At 44.1% G+C, this 27,357-nt stretch overlaps 1 protein-coding gene across 1 annotated transcript; it reads right to left on the bottom strand.

Moving 5' to 3' along the window:
* Nucleotides 1–813: 813 nt before the first annotated feature.
* On the bottom strand, nucleotides 814–27,357 carry EMC3 (ER membrane protein complex subunit 3). The gene is given in 13 exon segments (XM_030569490.1): nucleotides 814–1,067; nucleotides 6,756–6,783; nucleotides 6,785–6,818; nucleotides 6,821–6,835; nucleotides 11,089–11,127; nucleotides 11,130–11,167; nucleotides 11,354–11,435; nucleotides 17,366–17,470; nucleotides 20,472–20,568; nucleotides 22,489–22,530; nucleotides 22,532–22,544; nucleotides 24,148–24,316; nucleotides 27,284–27,357. Coding segments are annotated over 12 exon segments (777 nt in total). The 5' UTR covers nucleotides 24,303–24,316; nucleotides 27,284–27,357; the 3' UTR covers nucleotides 814–938.

Here is a 27,357-nt window from a genome sequence, read left to right as displayed (position 1 = left end):
AGAACAACAGTTACAAAGGTGAGTAACTGTCTTTTTCCACAGACAGTGTGAATTTGGGGAATGTGGACTGTACTTCTTGTACTCTCTGTTACACATCTTAGGTCAAAACCAGTGGAATATATATTACATAGCAAGTCAGGCCACGTACATATGTAAACTGCACTTTATACCTTGGTTTTTCAGAGGAACAATAATTCTGACAACAGTTGCTTGTGTGGTATTTGTTCAGTGGTATTTCAAGGTTTGTTTCTTTGTATGGTTTTCTCAGAGGAAAACAAAATCTGATAAAACAGGAAAAGACTATAAACACAAGGAGGAAAAATCAAAACCTGAGGAAACAATCCTGACACTAATTCTGAAAGATGAGTGATATAATTTTTTATACTTCAGGTCTGCATTTCTTATTCTGATATGGTTATATTTTCTACTTCGTTTGATTGTTTTAACATCAAAGAGCAATTGGATTTCCAGCTGTCTGGATGACATTTTAAAGGAGAAAATACAGGTGACTAGTGCATTACTTGATCTGTTTGATGTCTGATGTGCTGTTGTAGTAAAGTTTTGAGGTCTTTATCTCCAAAACCCTATTTTTAATTTATTTATGATAGGACTAGAAGTTACTGTTTGTCAATAAGCCTCTTGTTTTAGCTGCCATTACAGAAAGATGCATGTCTTCATCAAAAAAGATAAATAAAAACCTCTCCTAGTAACTGGAAACCTATACTGATCCCCTTTGGATCAAATATACCTTGAAGACAGATGGGAACAAAAACTCTTTTGAGTCTCACAGTAGTGGAAGTTAGATAACGGCAGTTCTGAACATGGTCTCTTTTATTCTGAGCATCCAAAAGTACATTGTATTTTAGTAAGTAAGCGATTTTTTTTTAAACGCCTTTTGCATGAAAATGCAAAGCATATGTTCAGACTCAGCTCTGCTTTCAGAAGATAGACATCCGTAACTCTTCCTTAAACATGCCTTCAAAGTGTAGATCTTTTGCCATGAGCTCTTCTTCCACATTCTCTAATGCCCACTGATGATCAGTCAATTCCAAAGCTTCCCATTCTGTCTACAAGGAGAGTAAATAGAAGGGAGGGGAAGAAAGAGAGGCCTGAGTATTAAAACAGTTCTCTTGTCACTTCCTGTGCATATTCTCTTCAAGGATGGTGCAATGTCTTGTTTAAATAAACAGGACTATGCCCAATTTCACACTCTTCTCTCAAAACAAATACTTTCTGCATGAAATTACTCACAAGTAGTTTACTCTTATAGAAGAACATATCTGAAAAGTTGGTTAATTAAAGCATTTCAGTGATGTAAGGCCTTTCATGCTTACAAAGAATTTGAAAAATGAGTTTTTTTTCTTTCTGAAAAGGCCTCTAACTTTTGGAGTGCTGTTCTCCCTCTAAAACACCTGAGACTACAAATGCCACATTGGCTGGATTTGTTTGTCCCCAGGGGAGCAGTGCCTCTTGGCAATTGGGTAATTCACTTGGGAGACATTGCTAGAATTAGCTGTACCTCTGAGAATGCTGCAGGCCTCATGTCAGAATTGATGACATCCACAGGGATTGAGGCTATCACCTCTGCTAGTTCCAGGAGGCTGTGGAGCTTATACACACTGTAAGACTGGAGTAGGCTGCTAAGGCTGAGTCTCCTGAAGACCCGCTAAGGTGAGCAGTTCCAGGGCTGCAGCTGGAACATCAGTCTAGCACAATTTCTGCCCAACCTTCCATACAGGTACCATTTTCACCTCACTGACATTGGAGCAGAAGTCCCTGTTACTATTTGAGTCATTAGCAGTGTAAATCAGTTACAGTGTAACCATACTAAGCAAACACATGAGAATTCTATTTTTAAAGACAAACTAACATGGTTGATTTGTTTGTGACTGAGCTTATACACAGGTCTGCATGGCAATGAAAATTCTCTGTTCTCAGAAAAATAAACATAGGATGACTTAAAATATCAAAGGGAAGAAACAAACAGGCCAGAAGTCTTATTTGCCTTTTATTAAAAACAGACAGATTCTAGATTCTAAAAAGTCATTGGAGGATAGGTCCATCAATGGCTGTTAGCCAGGATAGGCAGGGATGGTGTCCCTAGCCTCTGTTTGCTAGAAGCTGGGAATCGGTGACAGGAGATGGATCACTTGAAGATTACCTGTTCTGTTCATTCCCTCTGGGGCACCTGGCATTGGCCACTGTTGGAAGACAGGATACTGGGCTAGATGACCCTTTGGTCTGACCCAGTGTGGCCGCTCTTATGTTCTTATTGATGTAGGTAAGAAGTTGGCCAGCACTCTTGTTAAGAAGTGGCTGGAGTCCAGCATACTTCATGGACGTGGTAATTTGTCTTCTCTGAGGAAGACACTGATGATCGCTGAGCAGTGCTCCCAAGAGTGCTCTTGCTTTCATCAGTCTTAAGAGGAAAGGCTCTCTCTTGTATGAGAATGTGCTGATGAATGGTCAAAATTCTGATCAGGAGGATGGCATCACCGCTTCATTCTGCATCTTTGGAACCAATGAGGCCACTGAGTTTCCTTATTGAATTAAAGTGAGAGCTCCTAGCAGCAAGAGGCACCTGGGTCTGAGGTTGGGCAAAGACAGTCTAGGCTGAGATAGCGAGGCAGGATTTGGTGGCTTCTATCAAAGCTGAGAAAGATCTTTTGATTACCTTCCTGTCTGTGGCATAGAGTCTCAAGGATTGTGACAGAGGATGCTCACCTCAGTAAGCAAGGGATTAAACTGACTTCCCCTCTTTTCTTGAACAGGTGCTGAGGCCTAGAACAATGGATGTGGAAAGGAAGAGCTCTAGGTTCAGGGGAATAGATGAACCCCAGGCTAGTGAAGCTTATGTTTGTTGTGCGAAGGCTAACATGCCTTGATTTAAACGGGAAAAGATTTTTCCACCTGAGAGAAATCCCTGTGGATGATCACGGTCCTTTTTCTGCTGAGTCACCCCACCAGTTACAAACTCCTTATGTTGTCACACTCCAATGGCCCCCTCCCTCAAGGCATCCCCCTGGGGGAGGCAGATCAGCATTGTATGTTGCAAGCATCACAGGGCATTTTGGGGAGGGTCAAAAGTGTGAATGTGGAAGATTCCTTTGCAGAGTACAAGAGGGGGAAGGAGGAAGAAAGCAGAGAATGGGTTAGCTACAGTGTTGAGTTATCTAGCTCAGTCCAACAACAAGATGCTATGCTGGCCCTAGTTCAAGGTCATGGCACTAGACAAGAAATCTGCAGCTGCGTTTATCTCCCCTCAGCCACAAGCAGCCATTAAAAAAAAAAAAGTACACTAAACCAGGGCTGCAAAAATAAAAAACACAGGCAAAACAATAAGGGTGGGTGGGAAGCAGAGCTGCGCATCCCTGAAGCTAGTATGTTTTGGAAAAATTAAGGAGACCACAAAGCCAGTTTAGACTGGTACAAAAAGCACGAAAACCAAAAGTTGTGGAACAAAACACCCCCCCCAAAACCCCGTGGACTTAAAAACCCTCCTGAGAGCTGGAGCAATTCGGAGATCACAGCGGACCCCAGACAACTTCGGCTCAGAACAAGAACTCCCGTCCACCCCTCTCCCTCTTCTTACATTACACCTAGGCTTGGCCAGCCTCGGGTCATGCATGTGTAAGTATGAAAGTGGGTTAGGGCTTGGGGCACTAACGCTTTCTTCCCTCCTCTAAGTGATGTGGGAAACACCCCAGCACTCTCTGGTGGTGTTTTATTATTTTACTAATACAGCTGTAAAGCTTAGATTCTTGGTGTGTTTCGTCATCTCCGCCCCAAACAATCCTGCGGCCTCAGCCTAATCAACTGCCTCAGGCAGACTGGTAACAAAAATTTGTCACAATGTCACCCATAGCTGGTCTGGGAATAAGCTTTGAGTTTCTTGTTCTGACTCCTAGATTATGCTCAATTTGAGACAAGTTGTCTATGAAGTATGGGATTACCACGCAGTGTGGAGCAGGGGTGTTCTGGGGATTGCTCATCAATAAGCAGTGGCTAGACATTGGTTGGGTTTGGCTGATCCCTCCACAGGTTGGGCCTGAGGCTGAATGGTGTCTTTCACCAAGGAGCTCAGGAAGCTCACTGAATCAAAGTACTTTCAGGGGCAGACCATCAGCCTGACTCCCTTCATACACAGCATCATGAGAATGCTCTGGCCATGGTTTGTGGAAAGTGGTGGGACCAGGCTAGTGTGGGGGGGGAGGAGGAAGGAGGCAGTTACTACACCCATTACATTTCCATTAATCAGGAAGGGAAATCATAGGAGTGTCCTGGTGTGCGAGTGGGTATAGAGACTGTTTGGGAGAATCGAGACAGTCATAGTTCTGTAAGGTGCAGGCAGACAAGATAGTTCTTGACATTGTAGGCCAATGCCCCAAGTACCAGTAATTGTGTCATCACGCAGGCAGAGGTTGAGTAGCTTTTCCAGGGACCTCTCTGATTCCCTGGGTTCAGGCTTCCAGTATTTATGCTTTCCTTCTCTGCCTTGGTCTTTCACAAGGCAAGAGGAACCACACGACACATAAATACCTCACTAATGATCTGGAGGATGGCATGGACTGCACCCTCAGCAAGTTTACAGATGACTCTAAACTGAGAGGAGTGGTAGATACGCTGGAGGGTAGGGATAGGCTACAAAGGGACCTAGACAAATTAGAGGATTAGGCCAAAAGAAATCTGATGAGGTTCAACAAGGACAAGTGCAGAGTCCTGCACTTAGGATGGAAGAATCCCATGCACTGATATAGACCAGGGACCGAATGGCTAGGCAGCAGTTCTGCAGAAAAGGATCTAGGAGTTACAGTGGATGAGAAGCTGGATATGAGTCAGTGTGCCCTTGTTGCCAACAAGGCTAATGGCATTTTGGGCTGTATAAGTAGGGGTATGCCGTAGATCGAGGGGACTGTGATCATTCCCCTTCTATTCGGCATTTGTGAGGTCTTATCTGGAGTACTGTGTCCAGTTTTGGGCCCCACACTATAAGAAGGATGTGGAAAAATTGGAAAGAGTCCAGTGGAGGGCAACAAAAATGATTAGGGGGATGGAGCACATGATTTATGAAGAGAGGCTGAGGGAACTGGGATTGTTTAGTCTGCAGAAAAGAAGAATGAGGGGGGGATTTGATAGCTGCTTTCAACTACCTGAAAGGGGGTTCCAAAGAGGATAGATCTAGACTGTTCTCAGTAGTACCAGATGACAGAACAAGAAGTAATGGTTGCAGTAGGGGAGGTTTCGGTTGGATATTAGGAAAAACTTTTTCACTAGGAGGGTGGTGAAACACTGGAATGGGTTACCTAGGGAGGTGGTGGAATCTCCTTCCTTAGAGGTTTTTAAGGTCAGGCTTGACGAAGCCCTGGCTGGGTTGATTTAGTTGTGGATTGGTCCTGCTTTGAGCAGGGGGTTGGACTAGATGACCTCCTGAGGTCCCTTTCAACTCTCATATTCTATAATTCACTTAGGCTCAAATTCTATTAATCTAATGCTCAGGCTTCAGAATTTTCTGTTCCTGTCAGTCATGCCTAATCTTTTCTTCTTGAGTGACAGATAAGCCTCACACATGGACACAGCTTCCCTACCTTTAACCATCGGCATCACAGGACTCCCAGCTCTCTGGATTTCCAGATGACGCCGTCAGGTGCTGATGAAATCCTACAAGACTTTTACAGAGAGATTTTGGAATGATGGATCTAGGAGTCCAGCTAACCCTGATCTTCCCTGGAAGTTCACCTGGCTGTTTCTGACTTTTATCTTTGCTCATCAGCAGGTAAGTTTTTCAATTCAAGAAGAGTCTCGGGCACTTCAACTCTCCAGTGCTGGCTTCACTAGCTTTGCTGGATTTAAATTTGAGCATCACTAAACTCAGAACTTCTGAGTGCTCTTTATGCTTTCTGTCCTTGAGCTACATTCCTGACTGTGCTCTCCTGTGCCAGGCAGGTGAGGATACTCCAACCCTTGATAACTCATTCCCCTGACCACTTTGGTGGCTTTTCATAAAGATGAGGTTGTGCTTTTACTTCACTCAAAATTTTTGCCAAAAGGGGAACAGATTTTCATCTGAGCTAGACCCCTCTGCTGATTTCTCCCCCCTCCCCCAAGCTCCATCACAGACCTGCTCCATGAGTTGACCTTATGTTCAGCTTCACAATGACCCAACCACCTCTTTTGTGAAGTCATCCAGGTTATTTGCTGCACTTGGAGGAAAGTCCAAAGAGGAAAATAAATGAAGAGCTTATCCAAATGGATCCTTTCTTGTATTCAGACAGGCCTGTAAATAACTAGGTTTGCTTCAGATGACCAGAAAGCCCATTCCACTAACACTACGGAAGCTTCTGCTTTCTGTATTAGTCATATGCCAGCTCAGATTTGTGGAAAAAGTGTTTGGCTATCATTATGAAGAACTACTCTCTCAATGCCAAGGCATAATGGGCCACTTTGAAATGCTGTTCCATAGCTTTGGGTATAATGAAGAGGAACATCCCTCCACTGAGGGTGGGATTTTCTGCTCTGGTTAATTTCCAAGATAGTGAAACTGTGGAGGCTATTTCATGAGATAGCTAGGCTACTTATCTATTAACAGGAGTTAGCAGAATATTACCTTCACAGATCTCCATCATCCTCTTTCCTCGCTCCTTCAGAGGACCTGTGTTTTCCAGGCCTGATTAAGGGAAGAGGGGCTGCATGCAGTACACAGGTTTGTAAGAGTACAGCACACAAAAGTGAAGTTGGAAATTTAAGCAATACTGTACCTTAAAGGCTTTGTTGGTATCTGCGGCAGGCCATTGCTGCTCCTGTCATCTGTTCCTGCATACCCTAGATTGGTCTGCAGCTGCAACAGAGAAAAACGAATGGATATTTACTTACTCAACACAGACAGAGTTCTTGAAAGCACTGTACCACCAGAGAAGAAGTTCCGGATCTGAACTGTAAACTAAAGAGTTGCAGGCACCTACCCACCATGATCATGCTATGCTGACCCTGCAGGATGAAAGTAACGTATGCTCATGAGGCGGCATGGAAAGGAACATTTTTAATCTGTTAATTCCTCTGAGCCATGCTGAGCACCAGTGCAGGTGCGTGGGTAAACTTTCCTCCTGTGCAAGTTACATTTTGTGCCCTTGCTGACAGACCCTGCCTTCTCCAACTTAATGGCTTCCCAGATACAAAACACCCAACCTCAGACTCTCCACCAGTGCAGGATCTTTTTAGCATTCCCACTGACTATTTAACTAGGCAAAAGGCAAAGCTACACAGATCTCTAAACTGAAAACATTCTATGGAAACTTATGCTAAAATGAGTAATGGTCAGAAACCATGAAGGAAAAACAAAATTCAGCTTGAACAGGTAAACTAACTGCCTGTAGCAAAAGGTTTCAGTAACCCTTCTGCCCAGAGGATGCTCCTACTGAGCCTGCAATGTCCAGAGAAGCTGTGGGAAGAATGCTATTACCCCTTTTGGTGGTGGGTTCTGCCCAGCTTTCCCACTAAAGCATCACTTTTCTTGGTGTAAAAACTGGCAGTGACTTAAGTGAAGTGAACCTTGATGAATGCAAGGTAGGGAATCTCTGCTAGCCTGCAGCTGTAGAAGTTTATAAACCAGATCCAGCATGGCCCTATATGTGTCACTCAAATAATAAAAAGCCGGTTTGTGCTTGGCCCAGTGGAATAGCAGTAGTTTCATTTTGGAAAGAACTCTGCTCTTACTACCTCCTTGGTAGTGATGAGGTTACCAGCTGTGGTTTGGTGTTTTTGGGTGACCATTGACCAGCAACTTGAAGGCCATTTGTACTTCTCTTAATTCCAGGAGGCTGTAATCAAACTTCCTTTAGAAGCTCAATTACACGAATGGAAACATTTTCTAGGCTACATGATACCAATCTGATGGGCTGGAGAGCCTGGTATTTTATGACTACTCGGAGCATCATTCCTTTGAGCATTGTGCTCAAGATGCCAACTGTTGCAGTTTGTCACTAGTAGTGGAGGAAACAGCATGTCCAGCTCAGTGAAATGAATTTCTGACTTCTGGGCAATAGCTATGGATTCAGTGTGCAGCTGCAAATATGGCACTAGAACTGGCAGACTTGGAAGATCCTTGGCTGGAAACTCCTGGTCTTATACTAGAAGAACCCAGTGATCTAATTTTAGAATTCTGTCCATGGAGAGTTAAGCAAGAGCTCTCCTTGTGCTGAAGGACTACCAGGTGAGAGTCTGCTGTTGAGTTGGGATGGAACAGCTCTTCTCACCTATTATCAGACTCAGGTTCTGGAAAAAAAGATTTGCATATTTGATTAAAAGTAGAGGCTACTGTACAGACTGAGGAAGGCCAGCTCCATTCACCCAGATATGGCAGAACACCACTAGCTTTTCTCTCTTAGAGCTGCAGCATCCACCATCTTCTTTGTGAAGGGTTTGGGGCAGTTATCAGACAGAATGGTAGAGATCTGTACTGGAAAAACAGCCCTCTGGTGACTCTTCGGACCTGCTGATGACAGATCTCTGGGGATCTCAAGAATTGATCTCTTTTGTGAAAGGGATGATTGGAAAGGCAGTTTAGTTCTGTTTATTTTAACAGGGGATCTTTAGAGAAGAAAAACTGAGTTTTGTGGGGGGGGTTCTCTAGCTATCTAATCCTCCTAGGGATGTAACTTCTAATGCAATGGAGGGAAAAACTGAACACAGCAACAAACGATTCCAACCTGTGGCCACTAAGCCATGTTGCGACCACTGAACCATGCTGCCTGAGTCAGCTTGTAATGCTTGTTCATAGTCCTTGGTGGGGATTTCACATCAGGGTTTCTCAACATGAGTCAATGATTTTTAAACAGGGAATGGGGAAGAGTCTTTTCTCAGAACCATCAGTAAGATGGACATGACAATCCCTAAAAGGGCAGAGCCATGGAGACTCAGACTAATGACTGCAGAAGGCGAGGCTGAGCCAATTTATGGCCCTCCCCTTTGTCCCAGACTGAGGCCTGAAACAATGAACTATCAGGACCTTGGCTCCATATTCTTCTTTAGTAGCACCTATCATCCTGACATTTGCAGACATTATTGCAGTCAGTACAGCAGCCCCTGATGCTCTGATGTTAACTTGAGTTTATTTTCTGCTGTTCCCACCCTTCAAGTGGATCAGAGATTCTGATTGGAGGCACAAGAGTGAACTGACATGAGTTTCAAACCCAACAGCTGCTTCCAGCCCTTTCTCTGAGATGGCTGAGGCTTACTGAAGTGGGCAGGGGCTGCAACTCCTGTGTTTCTCTCCCCTGTAAGCAGGGGCCGAAAGAACTTTTAATATGAGGTGTGCAGGGAGAAGCAAGAGGTGAACTCCTAGTTTCCCAGCCAAGAAACTTTTGACAGCAACCAGATGTCCCTCTGCCCTGCATCTAGTACCGAAGACTAGTCTAAATCTTTGCACTTTTCTTTAAAGCTAAAAATCCAAGCAGATTTAGAGCAATTTCTCCCCACCTGTTTGAGGCTAATGAAGGAAAAGGGAATGGGCTACATCCACCCTAACTGAATTGGCCTTGTTAGCACTGACTACCCCACTTGGTAAGGCAACTCCCATCTTTTCATGTGCTGTGTATTTATACCTGCCTACCAGGGCTGGCTTTAGGCCAATTCTGGGGAATCGGGCCCCGCGCCTTAGGCATCTTTTTTTTTTTTAAACTTACCCCGGTCCCCGGCTGCGGTCTGCTCCGGGGTCTTCCATGGTCCCGCTCCTTTGAGCGAAGCACCGGCGGGAGCGCGGCACGGCCCCGCTCTCCCAGCTAGAGCTCCAGCCGGGGCGGCGGGGCTTTGCTGCGCTCCGGCCGGTAGAGCAGGGCGGCGGCCGCGGCAAGCCCCGCTCTCCCATCTGGAGCTCTGGCCAGAGCGCGGCAAGCCCCGCGACCCCGGCTAGAGCTCTGGGCACTTTAAATAGCCCCAGAGCCCTGGGGCAGTGAGGGGCTCCAGGGGCTATTTAAAGGGCCTGGGGCTCCCAGCTGCCTCTGGCACCCCAGCCCTTTAAATAGCCGCCGGAGCCCCGCCTCCCCCATGCATTCCCCAGCGCTCCTGCAGCTATTTAAAAGGTCCGGGGCAGGGTAGAAGGGGGTTGGGGGCTACTTAAAGGGCTGGGGTTCCAGCTGCCTCTGCTGCACCCCCTGACCTGCCCACACCAGTCCGGCCCCCCTGCCTGCAGCCAGCTCTGCACCCCGTGCCCATAGCCAGCCTCTGCCAAACCCCATCCTGTCTCCAGCCAACCCCTACCACACACTCCTGCAGCCTGCCCAAAGCCAGCCAGCCCCACACACACTGCTGCCCGCGCCAGCCCTGCACACCCTGCCCTGTCTCCAGTCAACCCCTGCTGCACCTCGCTGCCTGAAGCCAGGCAGTCCCACACTCCTGTCTCCAGCCCTGCAAACCCCTGCTGCACCCCCTGTGGCCCTGCCTGAAGCCAGCCCACTCCACACCCCCTGTCTCCAACCAGCCCCTACCTCCAGTCAGCCCCTTCCCTGCCTCTAGTCAGCCCCATGTCCACTGCTGCCCTGCAGTTTCCAGGGCAGTAACCCTGCACACCTGCTTCAATGAGGGGGGAAGGGAGCAGCTAGGACCAACACATGTGCACACCCCCAGGGAGTGGTGGGGACCCACACATGTGAAATGGTGGTCATTAATAGCCAATCAACAGCATATATGATGCAATGTATATAATATATAATTTTATTATTCATATAGTTATGGAAAGTAAATAATACATGAAAGAAATGAAAGGCTTTTTTTTCCACTTTTTTTTTTAAGTCATCCCTGCCAGGGCCCCGCCGAAAATGTTCGAATTGGGCCCCGCACTTCCTAAAGCCGGCCCTGCTGCCTACTGTATTTTCCACTCCATGCATCTGATGAAGTGGGTTATATCCCAAGAAAGCTTATGCCCCAATAAATTTTTTAGTCAATAAGGTGCCACAAGGATTCCTTGTTGTTTTTACTGATACAGACTAACACAACTACTCCTCTGAAGCCTGGAACTATGGAAGGTTATTAATAGTCAAATGAACTCCCCACACAAGCAGAAAACCAGTTAATTAAATAGAAACAATAGGGTCTTACCATTATCTTGACCCAGGATGAGCGTGTAAATGCTTCTAGTCCAAACACATTCAGGAAGTACCATGAAGCAGAACTCACCCTGACAAACCAAAAACAAAAAGATTAGATTTCAGCTCAATGAGTGCCTGAATGCAGGAGGCCTATTTTCTGATTTCACTTCAGGCATGCTTGCACAGGCAGAGGCACTCATTCATTCTAAGCTTTTCATAAAAAAGTTCCACCATCCCCAGCCTGTGATGTATTGATTAAAAAACAAAGCTCTTACCAGGATGCATCCAAAGTGAGCAGCTCAATTCCCTGCTGCAGCATTGGTTTAAAGCGCAGCGTCAGAGGAAATGGTACCTTTGCTGTAAGGAAGGTAAACAAGATCATCTCACAAACAATGGTAAGCAACTGCAGAGCTGTTCCACAACCAGCTGTTCAACTGAAAAATGTTAATACATACAAGAAGATGTACAACAAAACTCACTTTTTTTTTAACTCCCAGTAAAAGTCAAATTTTAAGAGTTTTTGAAAATAAACCAAATCATCACTGCTATTAACACATCCATGATGGACAAGAGTCATCTCACAAATGGCAGGAGTAAAACGAACCCTGAACTGAAGGAAGTATATATGTTTAGAACCCACTGCACTAGTTATTAGTGTGACTTGACTCCCGTACATGTCTGGAAGGAAACATACTCTGCCAACTTCAAATCTAGGCAATAATAAAAATTTCAAGCAGTTTCTGGTGCTACGCCTGCTCTCAACTGCACCTACCAATGTCTATATTTCACAGTCATATTTTGCTTTTTTTAAAAAGTGTTTCTCACTTCCACTGTCACTCAGTGAATGAGCCATTGCATCAAATGGAGTGCAACTCTGCCATAACTACTCAGTATCTCCAATGTCCCTGCCACAGGATTCTTTGCTGCTTTTACTTAATCACAATTGTGCCAGCAGGCAGGGTGGATTTGATTTAAATCATGATTTAAATCACTAGTCAGGAAGACTCAATTTAATCATGGATTTCTACATAAAAGTGCATTCTTGTTGGTTGTTATAACCTTAATATATATCTCACAACTCAGAGATAGATGGAGGTTTCATTTTAGAAGGTACACACTATACACTATAGTTTTACAGCTATAACAGAAAATGAATGATTGTTTGGTTATTTCATTTACCAAAGGTAAGTGAAGCAGATATTTATGAAGTCCTGCGATGTTGTAGTGGAGATGCTTCCCCACTCCAGCGAAAAAAGGGTTAAAGTCAGCCCTGGGAGAAGGTTGTGGCTGAGAGCTGCTAAGCTGGGCTGACTGGGGAAGCAGCTGCAGCTGGGCCAAGCCTCAATCAGGCCACAGCTGGCCTGTATAAAAAGGCTGTGAGTCAGAGGCCCATGAGTAGTCTCTCTCCCGGCTGGGAGAGAGCAGGGCCTGGCTGCCTGCAGAAAGGGTACTGGGAGTGAAGCAGGGCTGGGGAAAGGCCAGGGGAGCTCCAGGCTGGCAACTCCCCAGGCTGCAGGGCCTGGTCCTAGGCCCACAGAGGTACTAGGTGGTAGAGGAAGGCAGCTGGTCCAAATCCCCTTGCCTATGATGAGTGGCTTTTATACTGCGGTCTGTCCCAGTGAGCGGGACTAGATGGTGACTGGCAGTAGCCCATGACTGAGGGCAAGGTGGGGATAGAGGGTGCAGGTTCCCCAGGGTGGGAAGACTCAGAGAGACAGTTACGGGTATTGCTAGGGGGCAGTTCCAGGGTAAAGGGCCACTGGGGGCCGGGAGGGACACAGGGCCAGCTACAAGCAGGACACCAGCCCTACAGAGGGTGCTTCGACGCTGGAAAAGAGCTAATTCTCTGAGACGACCAGCAGGAGGCGCTGCAGGGGCGAGTCGTGCACCTTTACAGAGGTGAACTATCGCCAATTCAACAAGTTAATCATTAATATTGAAGGATTTCCTTGCCATGCTGTATTAGGAGGAGAACATCACGAGACAGACCTTTAAATTTTTTTTTATCTAACTAAAACATGTTATGTATTCTGGATTTTTTTCTTCAACAGCCAACATAATATTTTACAAAACATTCAAGTTTTTTAAAATCAGGTTTCATTTTGTTAAATGAATATTAAAAAAAACCCAAAAATTACATCGACTTTGTCAGCCAGCTCAACATGAGAAATTTAAAATATTGGCTTCTTCAGCTACTCGGTCATCTTCTTCTCCTTCATTTTCCCTGTTTGTTCAAAATCTGGAAAAGAAAAGCAAACTTCCCTGCTTTTTCCAGGTCCCAAATTGGAATGAATTAGTCCAAAGGGAAGAAATATTCTTTCTACAACCAGCAGAAGACGCTACTGCTGTTAAAATGTGAGATTATCACTTCAACAATCTCTGAATCCAGGTGTTGAAATGACTTCCACCAGTTCACTGCTGTGACTTTCTTTAAAAACATCAGCATCAAACATATATTTCATTGAATGGTTCTCCCTTAGCTCTGAAGCGTATTATAATTGGCATTAAGGAGGGACGATTGCTGGATGTCCATGTCATAGCCAACTCCTCTTCTTCAGCAGTTAAGGTTTGACTCTGTACGAATATTTGCAAGAAAAACGAGCTAGGCAATAGTGCTTGTCCCATTCGTGCTTTTTTTAAATGCTTGTAATTTACTGTCATTGCATATTTCTCTTTTTAATCTCATTCAGATCCTTCCAAATTTCAACAGGCGGTCAGCAATAGATAGCTATTCTCTGCATTTGTTCAGGCTACAGAAATAGGCCCTCAGGGTACTCAGCATGTGTTTCAACGTTCTTTAAGACCAATGTTGAGAACTTTGGCTGTGACAGTGCCATCTATTTTTCACGATTCTGTTCACCAAACTGTCAACAGATTAGGCCCAGTTCTTGATATAGTGCTAAAAACAGTCCGCTACCTGAGTTCCATCGCATGCCTTGTTGGGACAGTTGGCTTGTTCCTCTCCCACTTTTTTCGGAGCACTGATGCAAAATGGTTCTTACTGAAGGAATTTTGGAATTTCAGCAACGTTAGCCTTTATTTCTGGAACACTGAAATCTTTGGCTAGGAGGTGCATCAAACAAGCACTGCAACCATATATTATCAGCTTGGGACTCTCTTCATGCTCTTCTAAATTTCTTCTCATCTTGAATACATTTGCAGCATTGTCTGTGCCAAGTTGCATAATAGACATTGAAATTTTTTTTTCAACCGTTTGTTACAGCTTTTACTGCTACTTCTTGTAAGTATTCTGCGGTGTGTGCATCTCCTGACGTATCAATTGTTTCTGTAAGGACGGACATTCCGTTTTTCTGTTGTCACACAAGCACATACAACAGGATCATTCTGGACATTGCTCCACCCATCAAGACTCAGGTTAACAATTTTACACTCTAGACCTTTTGCACACTGCTCAATTTCTCTGTCACACACTTTATCCAGCAATTTGCCTTCAACATCTGCTTGTTGGGTGGACCGTATCCTGGTCTTAATACCTAGACCATGTTAATGAATCGTGGGTTCTCAATTATATGGAAAGGAGAGTTTGTTGCATAAACAAACCAGGCAATTTTTCATCAATTACCTCTTTTTTTTTTTTTTTTGTAATCTGTTGTTCTTGTCACAAACTTATCTATGGTTGTTTTCTGGATGATGGAGATTTTTTTTTCGTTTTGCTACAGGTGATATATTGTGACATATGATGTGACTTGAAACACTATCATTGGCAGATAACTCTGAAACTATAGAAAATGACGGTGATCTTGAAGGTGGATAGTCCTTCAGTATCCTGTAAGTTGAGGATGGATTCTCCTAAACAAAATAAGTCAATGCAGTTATTTAATTATCATCATCATCATACTGCTTATTTAGTATTACTAATGCATTCACTGACATTCAGTACTACTTTCGAGGTGAAATTGTAAAAGGAAGATCTGCCTATTTCAGCTATTTATTTTTTCACAACTGCATCTGAAATGACGGTATCATAGAGTAACAACTATATATTTTTTGCTCAACATGAGAATTCAAGAATAGTCCAGAAGGAAGACAGGCAGCCCTTAAAGACTATGAAATAAAGTTTACCAACCTGAAGATCCTGCATGTTTAGACATGTTCCTTTAATCTTCAACGCAGCTTCCTCCTGAGAAGGAACCTTCTCATGATGTTCATTCGGGCAAGCAGGCCCTGCATTTTTGTTGCACTGTTTGCATTTTGCACGCAATGCCTGTCTTAACTCACAGGTAGAGGAACTTCATTAAAATATTCCCAAACTAGGTCTCTTTCACGGCTGCTGCCATTATAGGTTTTCCTTTCTAGTGAGAGAATGGTGTGGTAGATCTCAATCAATGAAGGCTACAACCCAGAAAGACCTCAAGGACTTCTGAAATATGCTGCTCAAACAGTTCACTTTTGTTTCTACGGCTTGTTCCTCCCTCTCACATTTATCTCGAGACATCTTCTCCTTGTCCAGATCTATTCCACCCCCAACAATCTTCTATTTATTGAACTTTTGAAATGTTGCACTTTTAGAGAGAGGTAAGGGATTGACTCTGTGTGCACAAATTTGCAGAGGGACAACAGGGTTGAGGTCTTATTTCTCACCTCTATATATTTAAAAACATTTTTGCTGTTAAGCATTATCTCTGGAGACGCAAATGCACAGTTTGAGAACTGCAAAACTAAGCATCTCTGATAGTATCTTCTAGATTAAGCACTGAGTCCCACTGGTGGGTAGAAAGATTAACATAAATAATCTATACAGAAGCCCCTGGAACTCCGTAAGACTGGGTCCCTAACCCATGAATTATTGGAACTCATTTACAAAACTTTTCTTAAATATTACAAGAATATATTGTCTCATACTATAGAATTAGACTTTATAATCCCTATTCCATGATGATATCTTTGAACTATAATGTATCTTAATTAAAACTATCTTTAGATGCATTTTTTTTGAGGAAAAACTTATTCAAATAAAAAAAATCTGATTTTAAATAAAAATCCCATTTTGTTTTTTTATCCACTCTGCCAGTAGGACAGAGTGATGCAACATTATAAAAACAAGCATGGCAAAAGTACCTCAGCACATTGCACCAACACTTCTTCTTTATGCCTCTCTCCAATTTGTAAATGAAGAAATGCTTTCCAGTTCTGATGACTCTGCTTTATATCATCTGTATTTGGAGACGGAAATACTTAGCCCTTAGAAGAGGGGCTCTGGAGGGGTTTCTCAGTTGGAAGGAGATAAAATAAGAACGGCCATACTAGGTCAGACCAAAGTCCACCTAGCCCAGTATCCTGTCTTCTGACAATGGCCAATGCCAGGGGCTTCAGAGGGAATGAACAGAGCCGGTAATCATCATGTGATCCATCTCCTGTTGCCCATTCCCAGCTTCTGGCAAAATAGAGGCTAGGGACACCATCCCTGCCTATCTTGGCCAATACCCATTGATGGACCTTCCTCCATGAATTTATCTAGTTCTTTTTGAATCCTATTATAGTCTTGGCCCTCTCAACATCCTCTGGCAAAGATTTCCACAGGTTGACTGAGAGTTGTATGAAGAAAATTTCCTTTTTGTTTGTTTTAAAGCTGCTGCCTATTAATTTCATTTGGGACCCCTGTACTTGTGTTATGAGAAGGAGTAAATAACACTTCCTTACTTTCTCCACATCAATCATGATTTCACAGATGTCTATCATATTCCCCCCCCCCCCCCACCTAGTCATCTCTTTTCCAAGTTGAAAAGTCACAGTCTTCTTATTCTTTCCTCATATGGAAGCTGTTCCATGCCCCTAATAATTTTGATGCCCTTCTCCTGTACCTTTTCCAAGTCCAATATATTTTTTTTTGAGATGGGGCAACCGCATCTGCACACAGTATTCAAGATGTGGGTGTACCAGGGATTTTTATAGAGGCAATACATTCTGTCTTATCTATCCTTTTCTTAATGATTCCCAATATTCTCTTAGCTTTTTGACTGATGCTGCACATTGAGTGGATATTTTCAGAGAACTATCCAGGATGACTTCAAGATTTCTTTCTTGAGTGGTAACAGCTAATTTAGCATCATTTTATATATGTAGTTATTGTTGTTGATGGTAGGTGTGGAGATTCTGCATTCCCTTTCTATTTGGTCAAGAGGGAAGAAATTTGCTGTGCCTCTTTCGAGCCAGGATCACACACATTTCACTCCTCTAGCTCAGCCCATGCTTAGGCAGAGGAAGCAAGGCTCTGATGGGGCCTAATGCCTACAGGCAACCATTGCATATTGCTCGATGACACTTACTTGTTACAAATCCCGAGAACGTCATGTTGATCCAACCGCCAATGAGGATCATGGGTAGAACATTGGTTACATTCCCTTTCATCATATCTGTCAGCATAGTAGGATCTATCAGGTACAGATTGAACACAGAACATTAAGCACTGATTACAAGCTGCCTTCCCAGATGTTTCTCCACAGCCTACCTTTCTGACAGTAGTTAAAGGAAAACAATGTAAGAGGTCACATTGCTTGACTGAAAAAGTGGGTTGTATCAATGAATGAAGGAGAAGTTAATCACGATGACAATATCCCCACATAGGTCTTATATAGTGCTTTCCATAAGTAGATCTCAAAGCACTTTACAAAGGAGGGCAATAGCACACAGTGTTATAAAGTGGTGTCACTTCATCTATGCAATCCATTACATTGACCTGAAATGGGGGCACACAGCAAGACAGAGTCTAGGGTTCTGAATTCATAGTACTGACAAGAATGCTGTCTCCTGCAAGCTTCTTAGGAGAGAACTCTACCTGCATCTCAGCAGAGCTCAGAGGTTTCCTCTGAAAAATTTCAGCTCGGCTAGGAAGTTAGAAAGGCCAATTGTTTCCCTGCTGGGTGCTGGAGCCAACTTCTAGTTGACCCTAACCCCAGTTGACTTCAGGAAGGCTTTATGAGTGGCAGAACCGAATTTAGCTTTTCCTTCTGTTGCACCTACCTCCCAAGCCTTGAGGACGTTGGGTGTTGAACTCTAGCCTGGGCTGAAGTCACAAATGTCCCAAAAGGGGAAAGATGGCAAAAAAGGCCACAACCGATAAGCATGTTATATAAAATTATTGTTAAAAGAAAGCAGAGAATAGAGACAAAGAGATGGTGAGAGCTAGGGCTGTCAGGACTAAGGCCTTGTCTACACATGGAGTATAACAAAAGGTGTCAGTTAAACCAATTTAGTTGAACTGGTGCAAACCTGTAGGTGGCACGGATTTAAATTTAGCTTAAGTCAGTTAGGAACAGGTTTTATGCTAAACTGAAATAAGAGTGGCCACCAGGGCTGGCTCCAGGCACCAGCATTCCAAGCTGGTGGTTGGGGTGGCAATCTGCAAGGGGCGGCAGTCCCTGTGTTTTCGCCGCCTCCCAGCAGCACGCCGAATTGCCGCTGCAGACAGTGGGGGCAGTCCGTGCACTGTTAGGGCGGCAGGCGCATTTCCACAATAGCAGCAATTCGGCGGCAGCTTTCTATGTTTAGCTGTCCGCAGCGGCTTCAGCTAAACATACAAGCTGCGCCGAATTGCCGCCGCCGCGGAAACGCGCCTGCACCCTAAGGGCGCACAGACTGCCCCTGCCATCCGGCAGCAATTCAGCATGCTGCTTGGGGCGGCGAAAACCGTAGAGCTGGCCCTGGTGGCCACACAGGGATGCAGCTGAAGCAAGTTTGTCTGTAGCCAAGGCCTAAAAGGACAGGTGATTAAGGACTACCTGGCTTCTGTTGAGGGTACAGAAGTGTTATGGTAAGAGACCAGCACCATTTTAAAATAACAAAGGTGACAATACATGGATCAGTGAAAACTTGTTTTTACTGGCCATTTTTGATGTGACAAGGCTGCCCTCCCTTTGGACCACTGGCTTTCTGAAGAGCATTTGACAATATAGTTTGAGTGTAGGGCAGCAGGAAGCATATAAGAGCTGTCACAACCAACTGGGGGCTTGACGAACTTGTCATCACATAACTGGGCCTTTTCCTAATCCTGAAAGATGCTGTGACTGAACGAGATGAGGGAAGGAAAGTAGGCAGTGCCACTATTTCCACTCCTGTGTCACGAGCAGCAAACACATGGCTCCTGCTCACCAGGGCTTGCTCTAATGTTTTTGCTGCCCCAAGCAAAAAAGAAAAAAAAAATCCACTCCGTCGAACCAAAAAGAAAGTTACCCCCCCACAGAGTGCTGCCCCGCCGAACCAAAAACAACAACAAAACAACCCCAGCGCCGCCCCACTGAACCAAAACAACCCACCCCCCAAGCACCCCCCCGCTGAACCAAAACCAGAAACCTGAGTGCTGCCCCGCCGAACCAAGATTGGCTGCCCCTTATAAGGTGTCACCCCAAGTATGTGCTTGGGCAGCTGGTGCCTGGAGCCGGCCCTGCTGCTTACACCCACTCACTCTGTCAATTTCCTCCCTCCCTCTCATTCCTTCTGCCTCTCTTTTCCTTTCTTCTTATTAGAAATCTGACTTAAGCTTGGTTTACACTTATGTTATGTCAGCAGAACGAAATCAGTCTGGGATGTGAAAATCCACCTCCCAACTAACGTAGCTATGCTGCCAAAACCCTCAGCTTAGACACAGACATGTTGATGGCAGAGTGCTTCTGTTGAGATAGTTAACATTGTACAGGAACGTAGTGTTCCTACACCAACAGAAAAACTCCTGCTGGTGTAGACTACATCTACACTAGGGCCTACACCAAAACTGCTATGCTGGCAGAGGTTTCGTAGTGTAGACACTCTCAGCCAGCTAGGATAGTTTTAACCTTGAAACGCTTTGCTGTAGCTTGGAAGCTTGGGTCTCTCACCAGTAGAAGTTGGTCCAATGAAAGCTATTACCTCACCTACCTTTTCTCTCTCATATCCTGGGATCAACATGGCTACAACAATACACATTTTCAGAGACATTCAGCAGGTCTGCCAGGGCAGACAAGACTTGACATTCCTGATTATTCTAAGGTTAAAAACATGCAGGAGGAAAACCCCCCAAATGCTTACTCCTTATTCATTTAAAGCAATGAAAAAGAGCATAAGGCCAGTTTTTTCAATTTTTTTGCAGTTTACCCTTTGAAGATGGTAACCCCCAAAAGACTCTACCCGAGCTTCTTGGCCTCACTTCAGCAGCGGTGGAGGATATCAGTGAGGGGATCAGAGGTCAGCAAGTGACAAGGCAACAAAAAATACCAACACTTGTGAGCCCAATGCAATTGCTTGTAAATCCTAGCCAAACCAACATCTTATTACTATTCTATTACTTTGTTTATATTTTAAGGGTGGAAAATGAAAACAGCAGTTATAAGAGCGCTAGAGCCTTGTCAAGAAAGTGACCAGCTTACTTAGAATGTCTTTTGCAATGATCTCTTAACATACCTGTCATTGGAGAAGGGGGCACTACCTTCCTTTTTGTTTTTTTAAAAAATCCATCCTCTGGGTTATTGAAGAAATACTTCCGTGTCAGGAAAGACTGAAAACAAAAGGAACACAAATTCTAACCGGGCTGGGAACCAGACAATGCAACTGAGTGTACAAACAGCAGAACTCCTCTCCAGTGTTCAGGACGCATGCTTGCCATTTTTACCTTTTCCATATCTCCTCCTTCCTCTCCTGCAGAGATGCACTAAACTCATGTACAGTCTTGCTCTGCCTGCCAGGGTTTATAGACTTTAAAGCTGGAAGGGACCATCCTACTCATCTAGATATGACTTCCTGTACACTGCAGGCCACAGAACCTCATCACACCCCTCTGTAATAGATCCTGAGCTTCTGGCTGAGCTACAGAAGTTTCCAAATCATGATTTAAAGACTTCAAATTACAGAGAATCCACCATTTACAATATTTTAAACCTGGAAGTGCCTGTGGCCCATGCTGCAGAGGAAGACAAAAATCTGTCAGGACCTCTGCCAAACCTTCCTACCCCGGATATGGTAATCAGTTGGATCTTGAGCATTTCAGCAAGACCCAACAGCCAGACACCTGGGAAAAAATTCTCCTGTAGTAACTCAGAGGCCTCCCCAACTAGTGTCCCATCACTGGCTAGTGGGGATATTTGCTACAAGCAGTTACAGAATGGCTACATGTCACTGTAGGAAGTTTCATCAGACATCCCCTCTGTAAATTTATCAAGTTCAGCCTTGAAGTCAGTTGGGTTTTTTCCCTGGATCCCAGTAATTCCAATAACTGATTTGTATTTGGGCAGAGCTTCTGTCTTCAATGTCCCCGAGGTTGGGTCTATCTCTGAATTCTGAGGCATCCACATCTCAAACATTATTGACTGCTTCATGCACAGAACCCATTTGCTCCCAAGGAGACTTATACCTTTCTACATTTCTTTTTTCTCCAAGATGGCTTCCCAACATTCTCGGAGGCTGAAACAAACTATTTATATTTTGAAAGCAATTAATCAATTCTGATGGTGAATGTTTGGTCCTAGTTGGGATCAATCAGCCTATGTCCCGTGCCCTCCTGCAGGTTCCACATTACTGCTTTTCTTTTTAACATGTAACACTATGTACAAATGACCACATGAATCTTACTACAAGAAGCTTAACTACTTTAGGAACTGTCTGACATTTGAGTCTCAGTTTTAACAATGAATTAATACTACTTTCTGCACTTAATATTTGAAAAGATTTGGAGGTCATGGTGGATAATTCAGCTGAACATGAGATCCCAGTGCGATGCTGTGGCCGAAAAGGCTAATGCAATCCTTGGCTGCATCAACAGCGAAATCTTGAGTAGGAACAGAGAGATTATTTTACTTCTGTATTTGGCACTGGTGGAATCCTGTGTCCAGTGCTAGTGCCCACAATTCAGCAAGAATGCTGATAAATGGAGAGAGTTCAGAAAAGAGCATGAAAATGATTAAAGGATTAGAATATAGTGGTAGACTCAAGGAGATCAATATATTTAGCCAACAAAGTGAGATTAAGGAGTGATTGATTAGTCTATTAGTACTTACATAGGAACAAATATTTGATACCAGGTCTTCAATAATTTTTTTCTCTATGAGAAAAAGATAACACACTGCCCAATGACAGGAAGTTGAAGCAAGTCAAATTGATGCTGGAAATAAGGGGTAAAATGTTAATGGTTGAAAGTAATTAACCACTGGAACAACTCTACCAGTGGTCATGGTGGATTCTCCATCACTGATCATTTTAAATAATGATTGGATGTTTTTCTAGATGTGCTCTAGGAATTATTTTCAGGGGAGGGCAGCGTGGCTTGTGTTATACAGAAGGCAAGACTACATGACCACATTGGTCCCTTCTGGCTTAGGAATTTATAAATCTATGTTCATTTATGTTATCATTTCTCTATACAGCTTTCATAAAAAGACTAATGCAATTCAAATATGCAGCTTCACACATGCACATGCACATACTGTTTTGGAATGTATTTTCCATTTTCTCTGAGGACTCTGCTTCGGAATTAGGACTTGGCTAAAAAAAGAAACCCATTATTGCAGGAATATCAAAGATCAATATTAGAGAAGAATAGAAATGAGGGCAGCAAGTGAGCTGTATGCAAACAACATGCTGGACAGTAATTGAGCTGAGAGAGGCTGACTCAGCAACATCTACCACACAAATATAAAGACACCTTCCTATTACTAGAAACTCATTTCCAGAGTAGTAATTTTCATAGTTTGGAGCATCTCACTCATAAATCAGGATAGGTGAGGAATAAGAAGGTCACCTCCTCTTCCTCCATCCAGATTGGGAAAAGATTTCCTCAGAGGATGACTAAGTTCTATCACATGCTGTATATGTACCCTTTGGAATAACAGCAGCTTCTTCTAGGTCTAAAGGCAATTTTTATAGGAAAACCAAAATATGTCTAGCACAGGAGTGGCAACCTTTCAGAAGTGGTGTGCCGAGTCTTCACTTATCACTCTAATTTAAGGTTTCGCATGCCAGTAATACATTTTAACATTTTTAGAAGATCTCTTTTTATGAGTCTATAATATCTAACTAAACTATTGTTGTATGTAAAGTAAATAAGGTTTTAAAAATGTTTAAGAAGCTTCATTTAAAATTAAATTAAAATGCAGAGCCCCCGGACTGTGGCCAGGACCTAGACAGTGTGAATGCCACTGAAAATCAGCTTGCGTGCCGCCTTCGGCACGCGTGCCATAGGTTGCCTACCCCTGGTCTTGCATTAAATAGACTTGATTCACCAAATCTTTGTTGTCCCAACTTAAATGAGATTTAAGAGGAAATGCATTTGCAAAGCAGCAGGAGAATCAGTGTTAATTTTTTTACATAAGAATAGATTCCTCAGTTATCCTCAGTCCTTCCTTAAGAGGAAGCAGTGATACTGCGGGTAAATTAACTGCAAAATTCGTACTCAATGAAAAAAATAGCTGCAGCTCAAGATGAGATCCAAACATGACTAGGGACAGCCAGATTAAAAAAAAAAAAAGAAGATAAATGAACATAATGAATGAATACTCCCTGTCTCATAAGGGAGAGTTCTCCAGCCTGTTTTAAGAACTCCTTCCAACAAAGGCATCTTTCCACCCTTTTAGAGCAGGATAATTGAGCTGACAGAGAAATTATTCACATGGATCAGGTCTTCAGTTCATTTAGTTCAATACCTGTTTCCATTGTGGCCAGGGAGAGAAACTTGGGAACCAATGGAATTTTGTCCAGAAGTTCATGAAATCCTCAATGCTATACGATAAGCACCATAGAAAAGTTCATGAGGAATCTAATACATAATAGGCTTTGAATAGTACAGTAAATATGGCCTAGGACCACACAGTGAATAAGAAAAGAAATATTGAATAGCTGTTCATTCAGTAATCTCTATCCATCAAGTTCATTGACCTGAGATAAGGGTTCAGTGGAAAAATGTGATCATGTAATTAAGAAACGGTATCATATTGCTAACAGACAAGGAGTCCAAATTAAGCTTGCACACGCAACTTTAATTTGGTATTTCCTTACTTCTGATTGCTTGACTTTGCAAACCTTAATGTTCTTTTATCCTAGTTTTATTAGAAAGACCTTAGGAAAACTTTGATGCACTTGTTATACTTACCTGTCAGACACTTGTTTCTCTGTGAGCTTTTTTGTCACTTTGGAGCAAGTGGACACGTAGTGACGAATCATCCCAACAAAGAATGTTATGAAAACAATTGGAAGAACCACCCATAACCGGATATTGGAGTCCAGCAGAAGCTCTGGTTCGCTCATCTTTAGAGTAGATTCTGGTTAGACAAAATGGATTGATTATGTGTTACACCCAGAATGCTGTAGCACTTTCCACGCATGAAGGGTGTATTTTCTTTCAGAAAAATGGTGTGTTCTGCACTTGTATTTGCTAGCATGTGGTGATTAACAGCAGATACCTCATAACTGTTTTCAATGCTGTGAAATTGGCTCCTTTAAGGCACCAAGTGATATATTCTGGTCTGGACTTCATTCTGTTTGCACATTGTAATGTGATCAAGTCATTGACGACTTGTACCAAGCTACCATTAATTTTTAGTTCTGTGATCCACTCGCTCTTCATCTATTAGAACAGAGATCCAACCCCCTCCCAGCCCAAAAGCCACCTACTGCACTGTCTAATAAAGGAATTCCCCTGTGTAGCTGCAATACTTTTTGAGTTAGGAAATTGCTATGTACAGTGTTTACAAATTCCAGTGATGGTTTTAGTACTGGCAGCATGAGACCACCAGTATATGTTACTCAAGCTCCCCCATGATCACAAGTGTTTTCCCCCTAATATATTATAGTAATTCCAATTCCTCTGTTTGTTATCCAGGCTTTTACCACTAGTGTATATGCAATTCAATCATTTCTTCTCTTCAATCCATTGGTTCCTTGATTAATTTTGTTTCAACATCTCAACTTTGTGCTGGAGTGTTCATATCTTCCCTCATTTTACCCTCTCCTGCTATTAGTTTAACCCCCCTGACGGATTACTCTGGTCAGCCTGTCCCTGAAGAGATTGGGCCACCTCTACTGAGGTGGAGGCCATCCAAACTACACAGCTCCTCTTCCCATAAAAAGGAGGAGCAATGTTCCACACAACCCAAACCTCCACTGTACACCATTTATGTAGACAGTGGGTTCACAGCTAGAATCTTTTGAAGGAGCTTGGAAAAGGTCACTTGAACATTCTTTTTCAGCATGCTTCTGAGTTCCCTGAAATCATATCTGTGAGCTATTCATTGATACAGTGTCATTAGTGCCAATATGAACAATCACCATAGCTCCTAGCCCACTAACTTCAGAAGTGTGTCCACCACACCGCCTGACTTCTGCTGATGTTCTTTTGATTCTTGCAAGGACTGAGTCTCCAGCAAGGATCACTGCCTTCCTTGGATTGTTGACGACTGCTAACACCCAATTAGAACTACAGACTGACTTGTCTTAACTGAGATTTTCCCTGCTGTTAGTCAACCTGTGATCAATAAGTCGGAGTTATGAATACAACAGTTTTCCTAGTGATGACAAGGACGAAGAGCATCACAAATTACCCATCATTATATGCAAGAATGGAAGTTAAGCAACAGTAGCAGTGGGGAACTGCTTGATCCTCAGGGTTGGCGTATGTGGGCATCATGTCCCATTTGCCAACATGCCAGTGCTCATCACTTCTTCTGTCCCCTCCCTAGCACAGAGACCCCATTCTACCCTGTGCCTGGCACAGAGATCCCAGCCTGCTCTGTGTGATAACCACCGACTGCCCCCGCCAGGCACAGAGAACCCCAGGCCTGACAGCTGCCCCCCAGTCCAGCACAGAGACCCCAGCCCGACAGCCACTTAATGCCCTGTGGCCAGTTCAGAGACCCCAGCCCCCTCCCTTGCCCGACAGTCACCTAGTGCCCCCAATCCCGGCACAGAGACCCTGTGACATTTTGCACCTCGGGGGAACACCCAGCACCCCATGTTCATCCTTATACATATGAGTGTGGTATCTAATGCTAAGTTTGTCATGTCGGGTGTCTTTGGAAGGCTCATGATGTACTGAGCATTGTTGTATGGTAATAATGTAGTAATTGTTATAATGTTATAGGTTGTAATTTTATGTATATAGTTATGAAGTTGAAAATGTGCCCTCAGGCTTAAAGCAAGCCTAGGCAAAAGCTCTCAGAAGCAGAGGGGAGCTCACACCTCATCAGGGCACTATGGGACAAACCCAGCCCAGCCTCACAGGAAGAAGGACATTGGCCTAGGCAACAACAAAGGATCTGTTGGACTCTTGAGTGAGTCACCTCTTCCTTTGGTCAGTTCGGAATGTGATGAGATAATGCCCACTTGGACTCTGAAAGCAGGTGGGGGGGCAAAGCCAGGAGGAAGAATGTACATGCTAAAAGGGAGAGATGTTTGCCATGCCTTCCTCTCTCTTCCACCTCCATCTACAGACCTATCACCAAGGACTGAAGCACTGATCAAAGGGGAGAGCCTGGCTGAAGGGCAACCAGCCAGCCTGTGGTGAGAAGCATCTAAATTGTAAGGCGACTGAAAGTGTTAAGCTCAGCTTAGAATGCATTTTGCTTTTATTCATTTGACGAAATCTGACTTCTTGTGCTTTGATTTAAAATCACTTAAAATCTGTTTTTCATAGTAAATAAATTTGTTTTTTATTTAAAGCAGTGTGTTTGGTTGAAGCATGTCTGAGACTCCCCTTGGGATAACAAAGCCTGGTACATAAATTGACAAATTCATATAATCCTGCATGTCCAGCAGGCATAATTGAATACTACAGGACGGAGGTTCCTAGGGTTGTGTCTGGGACTGCAGACATTGGCTAGTGTCATTTGGTTGCAAGTAGCTAGGAGCAGCTTACATGCCAGAGGCTGCTGCGTGAACAGCCCAGGAGTGGGGGTTCTCACAGCAGAGCAGGGTAAGGGCTGGCTCCCAGAGCCAAGGATTGGGGTGCCTAGCAGATCACCAGTCCAGAGTAATACCGGAGGGGAACGTCACAGACCCCAGCGCCCCCTCCCGGCCCCACAGCTGCCTTCTACTCCCTGCCGGCACAGGGACCACAGCGCCTCCCCGGCCCCACAGCCGCCTGCTGCCCCCTGCCCGGCACAGGGACCCACAGCCGCCTACTGCCCCCTGCCCGGCACAGGGACCCCACAGCCGCCTACTGCCCCCTGCCCGGCACAGGGAACCCCACAGCCGCCCGCTGCCCCCTTGCCCGGGCTTTAGCCCCTCCTCACCCTTCGCCTTCACTTCGCTCCGGGATTGATTGAACCGCAGCCCTTCCGCTGGGTCCCGGAATACATATTTGTGA

This window comes from Gopherus evgoodei, chromosome 7 (assembly GCF_007399415.2).
Source record: "Gopherus evgoodei ecotype Sinaloan lineage chromosome 7, rGopEvg1_v1.p, whole genome shotgun sequence".
NCBI classification, from domain to species: domain Eukaryota; kingdom Metazoa; phylum Chordata; order Testudines; family Testudinidae; genus Gopherus; species Gopherus evgoodei.
Note: the sequence above shows the minus strand (reverse complement) of the source record. Positions and strands in the feature narration are given on the sequence as shown.